The 16,697-nt window shown below is 40.8% G+C and overlaps 1 protein-coding gene across 1 annotated transcript in view; it reads left to right on the top strand.

The window, feature by feature from the left end:
* The window catches only part of NKAIN3 (sodium/potassium transporting ATPase interacting 3), a 386,809-nt gene that overhangs the window by 173,058 nt on the left and 197,054 nt on the right, over positions 1 to 16,697 (top strand). The window contains exon 2 of the mRNA XM_050892047.1: positions 11,884 to 12,021. Within this exon, the coding sequence (XP_050748004.1) occupies positions 11,884 to 12,021 (138 nt within the window). The remainder of the gene's footprint in view (positions 1 to 11,883; positions 12,022 to 16,697) is intronic.

Here is a 16,697-nt window from a genome sequence, read left to right as displayed (position 1 = left end):
TGAAGAAGTCAAAGGATCCATGATTGTTTCTAGTACTCTTGAACTTGGCATTTGATAGCAAATGAATGAACTACAATGCAGGGATCGCTTTAGACACGTCGTCAGACTTCTGAGCTGGTGCTAAACTGCTTGTTTTTCCCTTGCACATCTGGTGAATCTAAGCAGATGCAGCCTCTTGTTCTTCTATTTTTGCATAGCTGGGACTCGAGAGAGGCACTAGAGAGAAGTTTTCTGGGGAAAGAAAGGAAAAGTTATTCAGGCAGACATCTGAACTCCCTGCTGCGGAAATAGGCTCTATGCTGTGGCTTAAATTAGGGGTAACAGGCAGCACATGATTTTTATTACTTTGCTGCCTTGGCTTAATACTTTGTTTTGCCTGAAGAGAGTTGGTGATTTAAGATATACTGCCTCTTTGGAATGACAAACTAAACCCTAACAGAAGATGCACCATCCTGTGGGAAACTTTATGTTTCACAAGATCTGGCATGAGTCAATTTGTGCCGTTTGATGTTTTATGCCAGAGCTCATACCAAACAATCTGACTCGATTAAACTCAGTCCTTGAACGAACTGTGTGACTTGTCCAGCTCCTTGTGAACTCTGAACATGTGTCTTCCTTAGTCATGGAAGGAGAGCTCCATCTGGTTTAATTTCTGTCTTTTGGAGCCTCCATTAAACCCAGGGGTTTATAGGGCATTAAAGAGTCCTTGATGTATTTCATAAGAGTAGAAGATTGTTCTTTGGCCACAAGGAGCACGCCATTCATCTACTAGAGGCTTTAAATACTGTTTTATCTGTTTACCTTACGGGGATTTCAATTCATCTCATGCCTTGCAGTCTGAGTGCCCATCTCAGCCTTTCTCCCTTCACACGCTCACAGTCTGTCTGTTCATGCTGGGGATGGGTTGGGTACAGATCCTGCAGCAAATGTTCCCAGCTTTTTCTTTTTCTCTCTTTTTTCTCTTTTTTTTTGGCTGGGTACCATAACCATCAGTATCTAGGAGGGATCTAGGGCTGTCAGCATCACTGTTATCAAGTGCTGGCATCACCAGTTACCTCCTTGCCTTACCTACTATGCCCTGGGAATTCAGTGTAGTAGTAAACATGTTCATTTCTCACTATTGTTAGTTAGTCAGTAAGTGCTTTACTCCACCATTTCTTAAGCAGCGATTGAGGAAGCCTGTAAAGGTACATAGATTTACTGGATGTGTTCAAATGTGCAAATAAATGAAAAAAAACCACCTTACAATTATGAGAATTTAGGATTTGAAGATATGAAGGGATATAATGGTGTGGCAAATAAAAGCTTTCTTTTGGATTAAAGCCACCGCATGTGTAGCTTGATATAATTACAAAGACAAATTTTAATTTGCTTTTCCCTTTTCTGTAGTAGCTTTTGACATGGACATTATCATTCATAGTAAGATAGAAATCTTTAAAGATCTTTAACCTTTAACCATCTCTTACACTGTCTTTTGCTGTATGTGTGCTGGCATTTAAATGAAACAACCAAGGGAGTCTTAAATGCCATTATAAGCACGTTCATTCCAGCTGTTTGCAGGATTGTATAGGTCAACCAGCCAAGGCGCTTGACTTCAGTGTTTTGGGATCAGTTACAGCTTCATTGGAGGGTTGAAATTCAATCTTAAATCGCTGTGCTGTAACGAGTTGGCGCTACGGGGTTTTATTACAATAGTTGGCTTCTTCCCTATCATGGCTACCCATAGACTGTAACTGCATTTTTATAGTCTCTGTTTGGTACAGATGTAGCAGTCAGCCTCGGGTATATCACACTGGCACCCGTAATGTTCTGGGAAGTGGGACTATTTGATGCCACCTTTTACATCACTGCAGTCAGGCGACCCTGCAGAATAAATATTAACAGACTCTTCCTTCCATGCTGATGAGATTCTTAAATAATTTACTGTTGCCTTTCTGAGCCAGGTCCTGCAGCCTTGATGCAGTCACAGCTCCTTTTGACTTCTGCGGGAGTTTTGTCTGAGCCAAAACTGGAGGCTCAGGCTCTGTTTGGTGAAACTATGCAACACCCTCATATCAAATCCATCGCTCAAAAGCTTCCTGCACATCACTGGTGTAGCTGCAAGGCTTTTGTAGTACACATAATTAGGAAAACATTTTTCCCTTAAGAATTACCTTTGGTTTGTGCCTGTCTGATAATGTTAAATAGTGATATTAAAAAATATATAAGTATTCGTTAAGATGTGGAGAAAATGAGCTAAGGAAGAGAACCCTTTCAGCATCTTATAATTACAGATTTCTAAGATCTGGCATTTACTAGCTCTCCTTATTATACTATGGACCAAATTCTCAGATGAGATCAACTTCTTTGCCAGTCGTTTAGCGGTGGCTGGTTCTGAGACATTAGCACAGCGTATTGGCTTTCAAAAATAATTGAACATATACTGCTCGCTACTTACCTGTCTTTTTTCTTAAGCAGTTATCGAAGAACTGCTGGTAAAGTATTGATGAGTGACACATTTTTTTGTCTCCAAAAAAATACTTTGAATTATTTTGCTAAAATATGATGTCTTCTGCAATATTATGTGCTATCACTACCATCATCCTCCAATGAACTCATTCACTAAAGAGCTTGCAAGAATGGTGGAAAGACCATTACCTAGTTCTGAATATTTTCCATATGAGTTGAAGAGTTGAATAAGAGTAATATTCACTTTTGAAAGGCAACACAGACTCTCTTAAAAAGAAGGATGGGGGTTTTTTCGTACTTGCCTTTTCTTTGTTTCTGTGCTTTGGCCTTCACTAACCTTGGCTACTACTCTTTTGTCGAGCTCTTTCAGCATATATATTTCTTTTGCATTATATTTTATCCAGTCTTACAGCTACCCAAGTGACAGCCAATTACCTATCTATCTGACCAACACTGCAAAGGCACTTTTGATATTAGATCATAAGGGTTTTTCTTCTTCGACAATTACTTGTCAGAAAGCTAGCAGTTTCTCTTTTGCTCCATGAAACTGAACTTACTATAAACATTAGTGATTTATTCAGAACCTTCCTTGAAATTCAATAACCTTCATGTCACATAATCTTATAAATGTATTTAGTGAGCTGTTATAAGGGGTTACCATCTTAAAATCACCCAAAAGCTAGTATTTCACCTAGACAAGTGAATTCAGATCATTAAAAATCTAATGGGAATCTCCTCTGTGGTCAGATGATTGCTTTAACTGTCACCGAAGGTATAAAGAAGTGATTTAAGTCAAATTTTAACATTTCATTGTGACACAGACTACACTCATCTGTGGTTATGAAGCCTCTATTGAAAGGTGGTAAGTCACAGGTAAGGAGGCTGTAACCTTTAGCTGAGGGACAGTAACTTCCTAAATAGCATTCTTCAGCCAAGAGCAATCATCTGACACCACCTTTCCACTCCAGATTTAAATGTTCTCCCCTCCGTTACAAACCTGGCATTTCTCTCATGTTAAATCTTATGTTCCTTCTTACTGAAGTCAAGCCTGTCAGTAAAATTCTGAAATTACACCAAGAGTATAAAATTTGTATAAAAAGTGTTTTATGCTTTACCGGTCAGTCTGTGATGCAACTAATTTTTTTTTATGTTTTTTTTTTTTTTTAACCACCTTCTTGCTTCACTTGTTAGTTTTCTGTTAGAAATTCTGGATTTTAACATTTGGTAATCTTTTACTCTCCAATGCTGGGGTTTTATCCAGACTAGTTTGGTAGCTTTTTGGTGTCTTTTTCCCTTAAATTAGAAAGTGCATATTCTCCAAAATAATGTAGAAGTATGATGTGAACATTGTGCATTTGCCCTGAGGTTTTACAAAAGTGTTTCCTCAGTGGAACATCTGTCAAGAAAAAGGAAATACATGCCTAAGAGCACTGGAATGTGAAGACAGAGTTTAAGTCAAATGTGGTTAGTGCTAAAAATGACCTTGATCCAAGGTCTTCTCTATTCCAGCCGAGTACCCAGGCTACAAGGTGGTGTAAGTGGCTCCCACTGCTCCTCTCCTGCCTCATCATTGCCCTCCTCCTTGTGCTGGTGTGTAGCTTTCAGGGGCACACAGCGATCTGGGCAATAAAGAAGGGAGGAAGGAGGGAAGAAAAGAAGGAAGCAGAGAGAGAGGATGGGATGGGATGGGATGGGATGGGATGGGATGGGATGGGATGGGATGGGACGGAAGGATGGGTTGGGAAAGAAAGGTGAGTGCACTGCTGAGCTCAGCAAAAGTGTCCGGGGGCTTCAGAACAGAGGGCACTTAAAGCTCCAGGTGAAGTTTCCTGGAGGAGGCTTGAGAACCAGTTCAGATTTTAACAGTTGCATCTACCAAACTGGACTGAATCGTCTGTAATTCAGCACGGCATGCTGGAAACTAGTAGTAATGGTAAAAGGAGCAACGTCCTCAGAGATTCCTCATGTCCAGGAAACTCTTTCTGAAGCCACAGATTAAATTTATGGCCATAAGATGAAGCAGAGAGTTTTGGAGAAAACATCTTTATCCTTAGGAGCAGTAGTTAGTATGGATGATGAGCTGTGCCCTGGCACTTCTCCTGTGGTAATTATTAACAGCATCAGCCAACTCTGAGTCTTACATGCATAATTCAAATGTTTCAGATAATTCCTGACTTGAACTTAGAATATGAGTGCTCTGGACTGTAATTTTTGGATTCACCATTTTTTGTATATTATTTTCATTTTTGAAAGCTGGGGAAACAGTGTCCATTTGGGAAGTCATAATAATTTGTGTCTTTTTTTCCTAGTTTTCAGATTTTTTTTACTTCAGATAAGATTTCAAAACTATATAGTTTTACAGCTCTGCAGTTACTATGTATTTAATTTTATGATTACTATTAGATTTCTTGAATACAAGCTAGTTAGATATAGAATGGATACTCTTCTGGTTATTGTAATTTCTAGGGATTGTCTTACATGACAAATTGAAGCAGCTTTTTAATATCAAATGCAGAGTAGATTATACTTTCCCAATTTTGTAAATTCAGTAATTTATAAGGTATCAAATTTGCAGATATTTCTATATATCATTAATCTTTTATTTTTATGTTAAGCAATTTAATGTTTTTATATTTTTACCAAGCCACTTGTAGGTCTTTTCTTGTCTAAAATGATCTGTTACATATGAAGCCTCTTTTCTTGATCCAGTGACTCTTTCTGCTATGGATGTAGATCTGTTTATTCATCTCAAACTAACGTGTCATTTATAAAAGCTTTTCCATTTAAATATAAAACCAACTGTTATCCAAGAGGTTTCTGACAGAAGAGAAAATTGAGTTTTTACACTCATTTTGAGAAGTTGACTTTGTAACTCTGCTGTGGTGTCTCATCACTCAGACAGCTTCTGATATGTGTTTTGAAGTATAATAGGACCTGAGCATTTAGAGGAGGGGTTTACTCCATAGGGGGCATTTGTTGAAGTCTGCTCTCAAAAATGTTTTTTGACCTCTCTATTGACTAGGACCATCTTGGTGATTTCCTTCTGTAGATCCTATGTAGCATTGCTGATTGCTGCCTGTCCTGGTTTCAGCTGGGACAGAGTTAACTCTCTTCTTAGTAGCTGGTACAGTGCTGTGTTTTGGATTTAGTGTGAGAATAATGTTGATAACACTCTGATGTTTTAGTTGTTGCTAAGTAGCACTTATCCTAAGTCAAGGATTTTTCAGTTTCCCATGCTCTGCCAGCAAGCAGGTGTGCAAGAAGCTGGGAGGGAGCACAGCCAGGGCAGCTGACCCCAACTAGCCAAAGGGATATTCCATACCATAGAACATCATGCTCAGTATATAAACAGGGGGGAGTTGGCCGGGAGGCGTGGAGTGCTGCTTGGGCATCGGTCAGTGGGTGGTGAGCAATTACATTGTGCATCACTGTTTTTTTTTTCCTTTTTTTTCCCTCTTCTTTTTTTGTTATATTCCTTTTCATTACTATTATTATTATTATATTTTATTATTATTGTTGTTAGTATTATATTTTCCTTTAGTTATTAAGCTGTTCTTATCTCAACCCACAAGTTCTATGTTCTTTCCCGATTCTCCTCCCCATCCCACTGGGAGTGGGGCGGGGGAGTGAGGGAGCGGCTCCGTGGTGCTAAGCTGCTGGCTGGAGTTAAACCACGACACAGCTTAGGGGTGGAACTGGCTTACTGAAGGGTCCAGTTAACTGCTGCCAGAATTGGTGGAGAGGGTTTGGAGAAGTATTCAGCCAGGGAGAAGAACGGTGGGAATAGGGAGGCATGCAAGGCACCCCCTTCTGCTGGTGTTGAGCTGTGACACTGGTTCCAGACAGCTTGTGTACTTCCACTCTTCAGACTTCAGGATTTGGCTCAAACTATTGACTGCCTCACCTTTTATTTTGTTACTCCTTCACCATAAGCAGCATATGGGGCATTAAGGCTAGAGCTACCCTATTTCTTCTGTTCAGGATGTTCCAAATGTGCTGCACATCTGGTTGATCCATCTAGGTGGAGAAGCTCAAAATTCAAACAGATTAGCTCACCTGAACTTTTTGCCGCTCTTAACACAAAAGGGCTTGGGCATGGCCAGAAGAGAAAGTTCAGCCTGTCCTGCAGCTTAGTAGCTTCTCCTTGCACTCTGCAGAAAGAGGGACATGGGGAATGTTTGATAGGCTTAGTGAAACAAAGAGGTAAAAGAACAAAACAAATGTGGCACATCTTCATTAAGTGATCTGATACAGTCCCACTAGAGCATTTTACTGCTAGTTCTAGTCTCCTGAGTTGTGCACTTTACATTACAAGATTGTCGGTGCTGATGATGACTAAATAACAAAGCACTCCCTTGGCAGCAATAATAAGAAATATTATGTCTCCTTTTCCAAGTGTTGCTGTGATAAGAAAATGTTATTTCCTATCAACTTTGATAGATTTTTACAAGTTCTCATGAAAATTTTTCACACAACTGGACACAGGTTTCACTAAAAACAGGCCCTCTATTTAATTTGCCAAAACTGAAACCCTCCTCTCTTATTGGCAAGAAAGGTTTGGGTTTTCATTTCACTTCTGTGTTAATCATTAAAAAACAGTATCAAACACCAATTTATGATGGACACTCCCAAACTTTATTGTCTTAGTTACCACAAGTAGTAGAGGTGCCAGCCTCTCCCAACATGTGCTTGTTAGGAAAGTGATATGACGGTAAACCCCCAGAGGACCTCAGTCACATCAAGCATACCTCATTTCTCCAGCCTCGAGCTCCTCTGCCCTGCTAAGTTGATATCTGTCTTCTAGCAATGGGAGAAGTTGCACCAGCTAATTTTGGGAACCTCTGCCTTGCCTTCAGGGTTCAGTTTTTTTGGCTGTTTTCAGAAGAATCTGAAAATGGGGATGAAAACAGAAATTCTCTTGGGAAAATTTCTCATTGAGAAAAAACAGCCTCTTTACATCAAAATATTTTTGGTGAAACATTTCAAAGTACTCGCATGCACGTAATTCCAAGAGAAACTATCTGTCACAGTGTCTGCTCCTTTCCGACTGCACCACGTGGCGTAAGTTAGTCTGGTGGCAACTTGTGGCTACTGAGATTTTGGACCTGTGCAAACACAGATAGTACTGGCTCTTCATATCTGTGTGAAAACAGCCTGTAATTGTGCACAGCTACCTGTTTCCTTCCCTTTGTTCTGATTATTTCTGTGCAGTGAATTACCTGAAACACAGACTGGGTTAGGGACTGCTTTTATTCATTTGCACAGAGCTAAAAAGTCTGTGGCCTTCACCTCTGCTTGGGGACTCTGTTGGGTGAAATACTAGACATAAGAACAGCAGCACTTATATGCTTTGACTATTCAGTGCATATTGCTCATGGTATAAAGAAAACAGAACTTAATATGTTTCCTCTGCCATTATCATGAATTATTAGATTTTTAACTTCTGTCTGTGCTGTCTGCAAGAAGGTTTTATAATTTAGAAGAGAGTAGCAATTTGAGCATGATAGAAATGCCTCCTACCTCTTTCTTTTCTTTAGATTTTTTCCCCTCACTAATGTATTCTGTGGGCTTTAGGGATGAGACAAATTACTCTGTGTTGGCGACAAGAGCAAAATAAATGAGACTTAGCTGCACAGGAAAGTCTCACTGCATAGCCCGGTGGTGAAAGCACTTGTTAGTGGGGAAGGAATGGTGCTGTATGTTTGGTGTCCTGCTCCCAGGACTCCTTTGGTGGTTTACATGCTGTCACTGTATATAAAAATAAAGAAAGAGCCCTGCAGGCGAGAAATACAAGCAACTCTCCCAATCCCGGATAAGTGCCATAAGCAGTAGGCTGTAGATTCATGTTTCTGCTTGTGCTCTCTTTTTGACTCACTAAATACAAATTTTTATTTTTTGGCCGGTGACACAGCTTCAAGGAGAAGCTCTCCCCCTTGGTATCCTAATGGATAGGAGGTGGGAGGAGAGGAATGGACACCTCGGTAGGCAGCAGGAGAGGAAACTGAACCTTATTTCTCTGTGTTTGTGGTGGGCGCCTTTACCACAGCAATCCATAAAAAGACTATTTTTTATATGTGTATGTCTATCTACAGTGCATATACACATTTGTACAATCATCTTTGGGAACATACTTGTGGCCACTGTGCTATTTTGTGGGAGCCCAGTCCTGCTAGACGTGCTCAGAGCTTGCTTGGCAGATAGCAAGGAGGTACACATGAAGGCAAACTTTGTATCTGATCCAGTTTAGGCATGAGCTGAGTACCAAGCCTGTTAACATGGGTCTGTTGGCAAAGTGCAGTGGCTGTGTTAGTTGATGTTGCAGTACTATGTCTTTCAGGCATTTAAGGCGCTGATCTACATGGCTCTGAAAATTGCTCCTAACTATCAGTTTAAGAAGGGACACATACTAAACAGCTTCGTTCATATCTGTGCTGCAGTATTCATATCTGTGCTGCAGGCTTTTGTCTTTCAGACAGCTCTAGGTAGGTGTTTCAACACTACATAAAATGTCTAAGGGCAGCCATCTCTTGCAGAGAACCATCTGTGTGAAATGAATTTCCTCAATACCCACTCTGGCCAAGCCCTATGCTCTCTACACCAGCAAATTCACATGTGTCTGGAGAAGAAGCCAGGCAGTAGCATGCCATTGTGGGTGCTAGTGAGCTATTAGAGTCCTCCATCGTGTTAACCCGACTCATTGTGATCAGCAGTCTTCCCAGACAGTTCACCCATGCCCAGGGACCATTTTGAGTAGGTAGGTATGTAGTTTGCACACAGCTGCCTGTTTCAGAGCCAAGAACACTTTACTGGAGGCAATCCTAAGCCAGGTGCCTTCAGTGCTGGGACTGTTATAGGACACACTCAATTTATTGGTACAGGTGAAGACCTAGGCTACATGGGAGTTTCAATGAACGTCAGGGCGAGGTGGCTGATAAGCAGATTCTAGTCTGATTTGGCAACTCCATCCTCTGCTCGCTTGGTAATGTGGGGCTCCAGGAAGAAGACACATTGTCTCTGAAAAATCGTGGTCTGTGAATTATTTAGGTGCCTTGCTGACCCTGGAAGATCTCCACTTGTAGTGGTGGGAATGCAACAGGCTCAGGCTCTGGTTGTGGATGTCATAAATGTCTTCCTATGTGATACAGGACAGGACTCTTGGTACGTTGTTGCTAATACCATAAACTATGAGTTCTGCCTGTGCCGAAGAGTTTTTGAAACTCTCTACCATCTCACACATGGGATTTGAGGCACCCTTGTACTGTACTGTGTGATGTATGCTGTGGTTTAGGGAAGCTACAGGCAGGGATATTCCCAAATTTGAGGTCACCTGAATTGCCTGAGGGAGTGCATTAGAGAGTGGTAGAAAAAGCAAGTGATTCTGAGGTGTCCCTAGTGAAGTGCCAACTAGGCCATTATTGTGATGCTCGTGAGTCTGCTACAAGGTGAAGTCATTACAAGAATGACATCGGGTACACTGTTGTTGTGTACTAGTTAGGATGCCCACATACTTCCAGGAATGTGACAACCACAGCATTAGGCACTGAAATTCCATCTGAGGTCCATGTAAATATGTCATTTTCTGGATTTGGTCATTAACTTCTGTAGTACTTCTCCATATCTAGGGAAGAAAACGAATTATTGAGCCAGATGGACGAGTTAAAAGAAGAGAGGGCAGAGTGTGACAAAAGCAAGGTAGATAGCTAATGCCACATGAGCCAACAGCTTCAGTCACATGGGCGTGGTGTTCCCTCTGAGACGCTCGCTTACCTACAGCATGAAAAGGATAAGATAATTTCTGTAAAGATAAGAACATCTTACATGTCCAAGAGGATAATATCATTTTAACATTGCTGTGTGATAATTTTTCATTTATATATACTGGGCTAGATGTTTAGCTGGTAAAAGTCAATGTAACTTCACTGATTGCAGAGGAGCTGCACCAAGTTGATGATTCAACCTTCGTTCATTTAATTGTTTAAATTTATCATATTTATTAACCTCAGCATAGAGAATGTGGTTTTCATGACTGGTGTAAGGGATGATTTTTGTACAGAAAAGATGGATTCTGATCTCCGTGACACCTAGCCCCATCTTGTAGGTGAGGACTGAATCTGGTCGTTATGTGTAAAATGAAATGTTTTATGTGAAATACCCACATATGATAATACTTTGGTTGGTATTCATAGGGCCATGCTTACTCCATCTGTCTCAGTTATAAATATTTTAAGTGCATATTTCAGTAAATTTTAGGGTTTGTAACGATGTAGTAAAATCAAGTAGATGTGTAATGAATTCTAGCAAGCACAGAAATCAGTTGTTTCTCAGTAGGATTCTGTTTAGCTGCTCCAAAATGTCTTGCTACGGCTGGAAAAATATTGAACCAAGTTTAAACTTCAACAAGTGTGCTGCTGAGAAAGTTGATTTTGGTATCTTTAGAACAATAGACTGGATTGCCAAAAACGAGTGGCAAATGTGTTTGCAGAAGAATTTTAATCTGGCTTTTTTTTTTTTTCTTCTTTTTTGCTTAACATTCAGAAATGCAGAATTACCTAAGAACCACATGCTGATGCAAGGATGAAGGTTGATGCTTCTTAGCTTCCTCCATTTCCACACCCAACAGTGGGAAGAGAGCCATTGGGCTGCCACCTTGTCTTTCTGATTCGTGCTTGCCCAAAGTAACCTAGCAGCTTTTGGCAGAGTGCAGATAGCTCATTTGGCTGTTGGTTTTGAAGCAGCTTACTCCCAGGTCTTCCAACATTTTCTGCAGCCTTTCACTCCCTGAGCCTACCTCCGTGCCTCAGATAGCGAGGAGGTCCCAGCAGTCTTTCTTAATTCCTGCATTAGGGAATTCCCGGGAACGTACCCAATAGCCACATCTGGGTCTCCTCTGAGCCTGCTCTGCCCTTTTTGGCCCAAATCTCTCTGCTTTAGGAATAGATTGGGGAACTTGCAGTCAAGTCTAGTTCAGACTAAATCTAAGAAAACAAAGACATGGGGAAGGGAGGGAGCATGATGATACTTCAGTAACAATAGCAAAGTTCACATGGCTTTGCTCAATCTAGGTGAGCTTCTGTTTAAGACAAATGTATTTAAATAAATATTGTCAAGCCTTAGAGTTTCCAGCATACAAGAATAAAACTTGTCTGCATTTGGTTTGTAGAGGTATTTTTGTATTATATGAGGGTTTTACAAATATTTTCTTAAATTAAATTTTTTTCCAAATGCTTTTTCATTAGAAGATTTGTATGTTGACTAGTAGCTATCCTCAGATACCAGTGTACTGACAATGCTGACAAAGGCTGCACCCAGGAACTGTAGTTTCAGAATTTTGCCGTACTTTTCTCTGGTGAAGCCTGGTGCAAATAACAAAATGTCAAGTGTTCTGTCTCACTCATCATTAAAAAGTGGATGTTCTGTTTATGTGTTTTCTTACAGCTGGCAGCATTAGAGAGACAGATCTTTGACTTCCTTGGTTTCCAATGGGCTCCTATCCTTGGCAATTTCCTACAAATAATAGTTGTCATTTTGGGTTTGTTTGGAACCATCCAGTTTAGGCCTCGATATATAGTCGTGGTAAGTATCATTTATTATCTTTTTTTTTTTTTTTTGCAATTGTTTCTAAAACCTGTCATATTACAAAGCAGAATTTTCTTGGCTTCAAAACACCAGATGGTATTTCTGCAGAAACTTTAGAGGTCTCCATGTCTTTTTGCAAATTTAGGACTACTGAGTGGCATTTCTGAGATTTTGGAAGCTATGAAGAACGAGTAACCTAGAGAAAGTACTGCCAAAATTATGACCATGATACAAGTTCTTAGTAAGATTCTTTAAAGAATGGAATACCTAGATGGGTCATGGGAACATCTACAATTAGACTATGCATAAATGAAGAAAAGAAATACAAATTGTTGTTCTCCTTGCAAGAGACAAGCAGCATCAATGGCCATTTAAAAAAATATATTTGTAATAGTCAAGTTATATTTAGCTACATCTTCCTCTTAAACAGAGAGAAGCAAGGATTATAGAAATTCCTTTGGTCCTGTGACCCATGGCTTCCAAAGAAATCTCCTTCTCACATCTAACTTACTTTGCCAAGATCTGTATTTACAGCTTTGACCCTAAATTGTTGTAAACTGTCTCTGATGCTTGTAACTTGAAGCTTCACAGACTTTTTTCCCATATTCTCAACATAGCCAGGAATAAAAAAAACTTTCAAAGCTGTGAAGGAAACTGCCAACAAAAAATATCCCTTTTCCTCCCCCACAGTCTCTCCTGAATGGATGAGTATTATGTCTTTACCTGGCAGTGTCTGTATCTGAAACATTTCAGTTGCGTTGTCAGTAATGGATTTTAAGAGGCTAAAGTTATTTTTTTTTCTCATGAAAGAGTGAAATAAATGTCTACTGGGGAAAACTCATTAAACAAATACTTAAAAAGCTTCATCTTTTCTAGTCAAGCCTGGAATCCTGTAATTCTTTTCATGTCTTAAAAGAAAAAGTGAACAAAAAGTGCACCCAAGGTTCTTTATACTCACATTAGCTAAGCTTCACAAGCAGACTATAAGTAATTGAAAATGGATTGATGTAAATAATAGGCCTTTTATCTATTACCTGTGGCTGGAGAACTGGACAGCAGTGTATATACAGCCATATATTGATGACTCACCTTTCTGCTTCATGTTCTCCATTTTAGACATAAGACATTGGAAGCAGGTGAGGGAAAGCATCTGTAAAATTACATAGGAAATTCGTGTCTGAAGTGCAACACCAGAAAATCTCTTGCCCCTCAGGTTCAGCACTGCTGTTCAGTGGTGGAAGCTCTGCTTTAGTTTTCAAATGAAACACAACACAACAGATGTTGACTGTTTCTATATCTTTTCCAATTTAAATGAACATTTTAGACTATATTAAAGTTGTTTTAAAGTAGATGTAGAAAACTCATAATTAAAGAAAGAAACACCTCAAGAAGATACTTTATCCTCACACTTAACTGAACTCACATTCTGATTTAACTTTAAGCATATATTTAAGAGCTCAAGCTATAGTAGGTGCAAATACTCACTACTTGGGAAGATCAAGACTTTAGAGCAGCTTCTGTCCTTACTAACGTAAGGTTCCCGGTGAAGTAGGAATAGTTTGAGCCAAGTCCTGAAGTCTGAAGAGTGGAAGTACACAAGCTGTCTGGAACCAGTGTCACAGCTCAACACCAGCAGAAGGGGGTGCCTTGCATGCCTCCCTATTCCCACCGTTCTTCTCCCTGGCTGAATACTTCTCCAAACCCTCTCCACCAATTCTGGCAGCAGTTAACTGGACCCTTCAGTAAGCCAGTTCCACCCCTAAGCTGTGTCGTGGTTTAACTCCAGCCAGCAGCTTAGCACCACGGAGCCGCTCCCTCACTCCCCCGCCCCACTCCCAGTGGGATGGGGAGGAGAATCGGGAAAGAACGTAGAACTTGTGGGTTGAGATAAGAACAGCTTAATAACTAAAGGAAAATATAACACTAACAACAATAATAATAAAATATAATAATAATAATAGTAATGAAAAGGAATATAACAAAAAAAAGAAGAGGGAAAAAAAAAAGGAAAAAAAACCCAGTGATGCACAATGCAATTGCTCACCACCCACTGACCAATGCCTGAGCAGCACTCCACACCTCCCGGCCAACTCCCCCCTGTTTATATATTGAGCATGACGTTCCATGGTATGGAATACCCCTTTGGCTAGTTCAGGTCAGCTGCCCCGGCTGTGCTCCCTCCCAGCTTCTTGCACACCTGCTTGCTGGCAGAGCATGGGAAACTGAAAAGTCCTTGGCTTAAGATAAGCGCTACTTAGCAACAACTAAAACCTCAGAGTGTTATCAACATTATTCTCACACTAAATCCAAAACCCAGCACTGTACCAGCTACTAAGAAGAGAGTTAACTCCGTCCCAGCCGAAACCAGGACAGCTGTCAGAAAACCAACATAGCAGAAAGTGGAGAGTTTTTTGCTAGACTGGTGAGCTGAATCCAGTCTGTGAAGTTCCCAGTGGGTGCCAGGCCCAGCATAAGTCAGGGTTGGCACTGCGCAGTTGTGAACAGCAGTGCAGAGGTGGAGGGGACAGGAGGAGATGCAAGACTTCCCTTGTTGCTAGCTACAAACTTGTCAGTTCAGCCTCCTGTCTAGCTTCACCCTCAGGCTGAATTCAGTGAATACCTCAAGCCAGCATAAGCAATAATCCTCCCTTTGCTCAGCTGCTACCTTCAGTCCCTGTGCTGTTCCTTCATTTGCACCAGCACAAGTGTCAGTTCAGCCACTTGATAAACTATCAAACCAGAACAGATCCAGCTGAAAAGCAACCATTTTCTTTTCTGGTGTTAATTTAAGTGTAGGTCAGTGGCGTGGTTTAACCCCAGCCAGCAACTAAGCACCATGCAGCTGCTCACTCACTCCCCCCACCCAGTGGGATGGGGGAGAGAATTGAAAAAAAAAAAACCTTCATGGGTTGAGATAAAGACAGTTTAATAGGACAGAAAGGAAGAAAATAATGATAATTATAATAATAATAATAAGACAATAATAATACTAAAAGAATTAGAATATACAAAACAAGTGATGCACAATGCAATTGCTCACCACTCGCCGACCCATGCCCAGTCAGTTCCCAAGCAGCAATCCACCCCTCCTGGCCAACTCCACCCAGTTTATATACTGGGCATGATGTCATATGGTATGGAATATCCCTTTGGTCAGTTTGTGTCAGCTGTCCTGGCTGTGTCCCCTCCCAACTTCTTGTGCCTCTCCAGCCTTCTTGCTGGCTGGGCATGAGAAGCTGAAAAATCCTTGACTTAGTATAAACACTACTTAGCAACAACCAAAAACATCAGCGTATTATCAACATTATTCTCACACTAAAGCCAAAACACTGCACTATACCAGCTACTAGGAAGAAAATTAATTCTATCCCAGCCAAAACCAAGACAGTCAGCTCTCTGACCTGTTTGCTGTTCCAGCAGAAGGGAGGAGGTGCGAGAGGGCAAATGGGAACAAGTAGCCAGAGGAAGGAGAAAAGTGCATGGAGTCTTTCTGCAGCAGTGCAGGGTTACACCAGGTTAAAGTGCTCGTTAAGCTATAGCCTGGGGATCTTCTAGGCTATACCTAACACATGCTCCCGAGAAGCTGTGCTTCCTAGGGCTGTCCCAGCCACAGCTGGGCTTTGCCAACTGTCCTCAGAGGCCCTAGAGGAGTCAGTGGTATGGACAGCAAAGACCCCTACCAGTGCCAGCTCCAGGCTGTCTTTACTAAGGCAAAAGGGGATCCGAAGGCACTTCTCCCAAGGAAGGACATAGACTGCCTCCCTGCTTCTGAAAGCCTTTAAAAACACAGTCCACCTGTTACAGCAGTAAACTTTTACTGCTGGCTTCAAATATGTTTAATGCAAATCTTCAGCAGGGTCATGAATTTCAGTATTACTTAAACACAATGCAGAGAGATTCCTACTGGGCTCTGAGTAGTGAATTGGGCTCCAAATTCATTGAGAAGCTTCATGGGCTTCCGAGTCCATAACTGCACCTTCAGCCACATCTAAGCCCCTGGATATGTTAGTGGTTGGTGTCTCACATTAGAGCAAGAATTTGGTATTGTGGCTTTGGCAAAAGAAATATGTTGAGTCATGCTTTTGTGTACTCTGATTGCTGAAGCTTCTGGTTTAGATTCAGCTAAATCCAGTTTAACTGGGAAAGTAACCAAATACTTCAAGAAAAGTATGCTTAGTATCCATTGTCTTTTCCTTAAGACTTCCCTGGAGATCAGCTTTGCTAGTGCAGCTGCAATAGAGCTGGATAAACACAAAAGCAGTTGGATGTTTCTAACTCTTCCACTGTCATTGAACCTAGGCTAGCTAGTTTATCACTAGCATTTAATGACTACATAAGCTACAGTCATTTCTTTGACAGCAGCATAAGCATAGCCATTGTAGATTAAAAGTCTGAATAAAGAAATGAGTTTTGCTTCATAGTTTGAGTGATATAAAATTTGGTCTGAGAGCTTTCTACCAAAAAAATGCCCCACCGTCTAAGAGCTGCCACGCAATGGCTGAGTCATGAAGCATCTCCGTTGAATACAATTGTCATTCCACGTAGATAAAGGTAGTGGCTCATGTTCCCTGTCTATGGTCCCTCAGATACAGGACTATAAGGATGGTGATTCTGAAATAAATCTGGAATTTCACTTGCTCATAGGTAAAATTCTGAGTCCTCAGAGCCTAGGA

Source organism: Gymnogyps californianus, chromosome 2 (genome assembly GCF_018139145.2).
Source record: "Gymnogyps californianus isolate 813 chromosome 2, ASM1813914v2, whole genome shotgun sequence".
Lineage (NCBI taxonomy): Eukaryota > Metazoa > Chordata > Aves > Accipitriformes > Cathartidae > Gymnogyps > Gymnogyps californianus.
The sequence above is the reverse complement of the archived record's forward strand: the minus strand, read 5'-3'. Positions and strand labels throughout refer to the sequence as shown.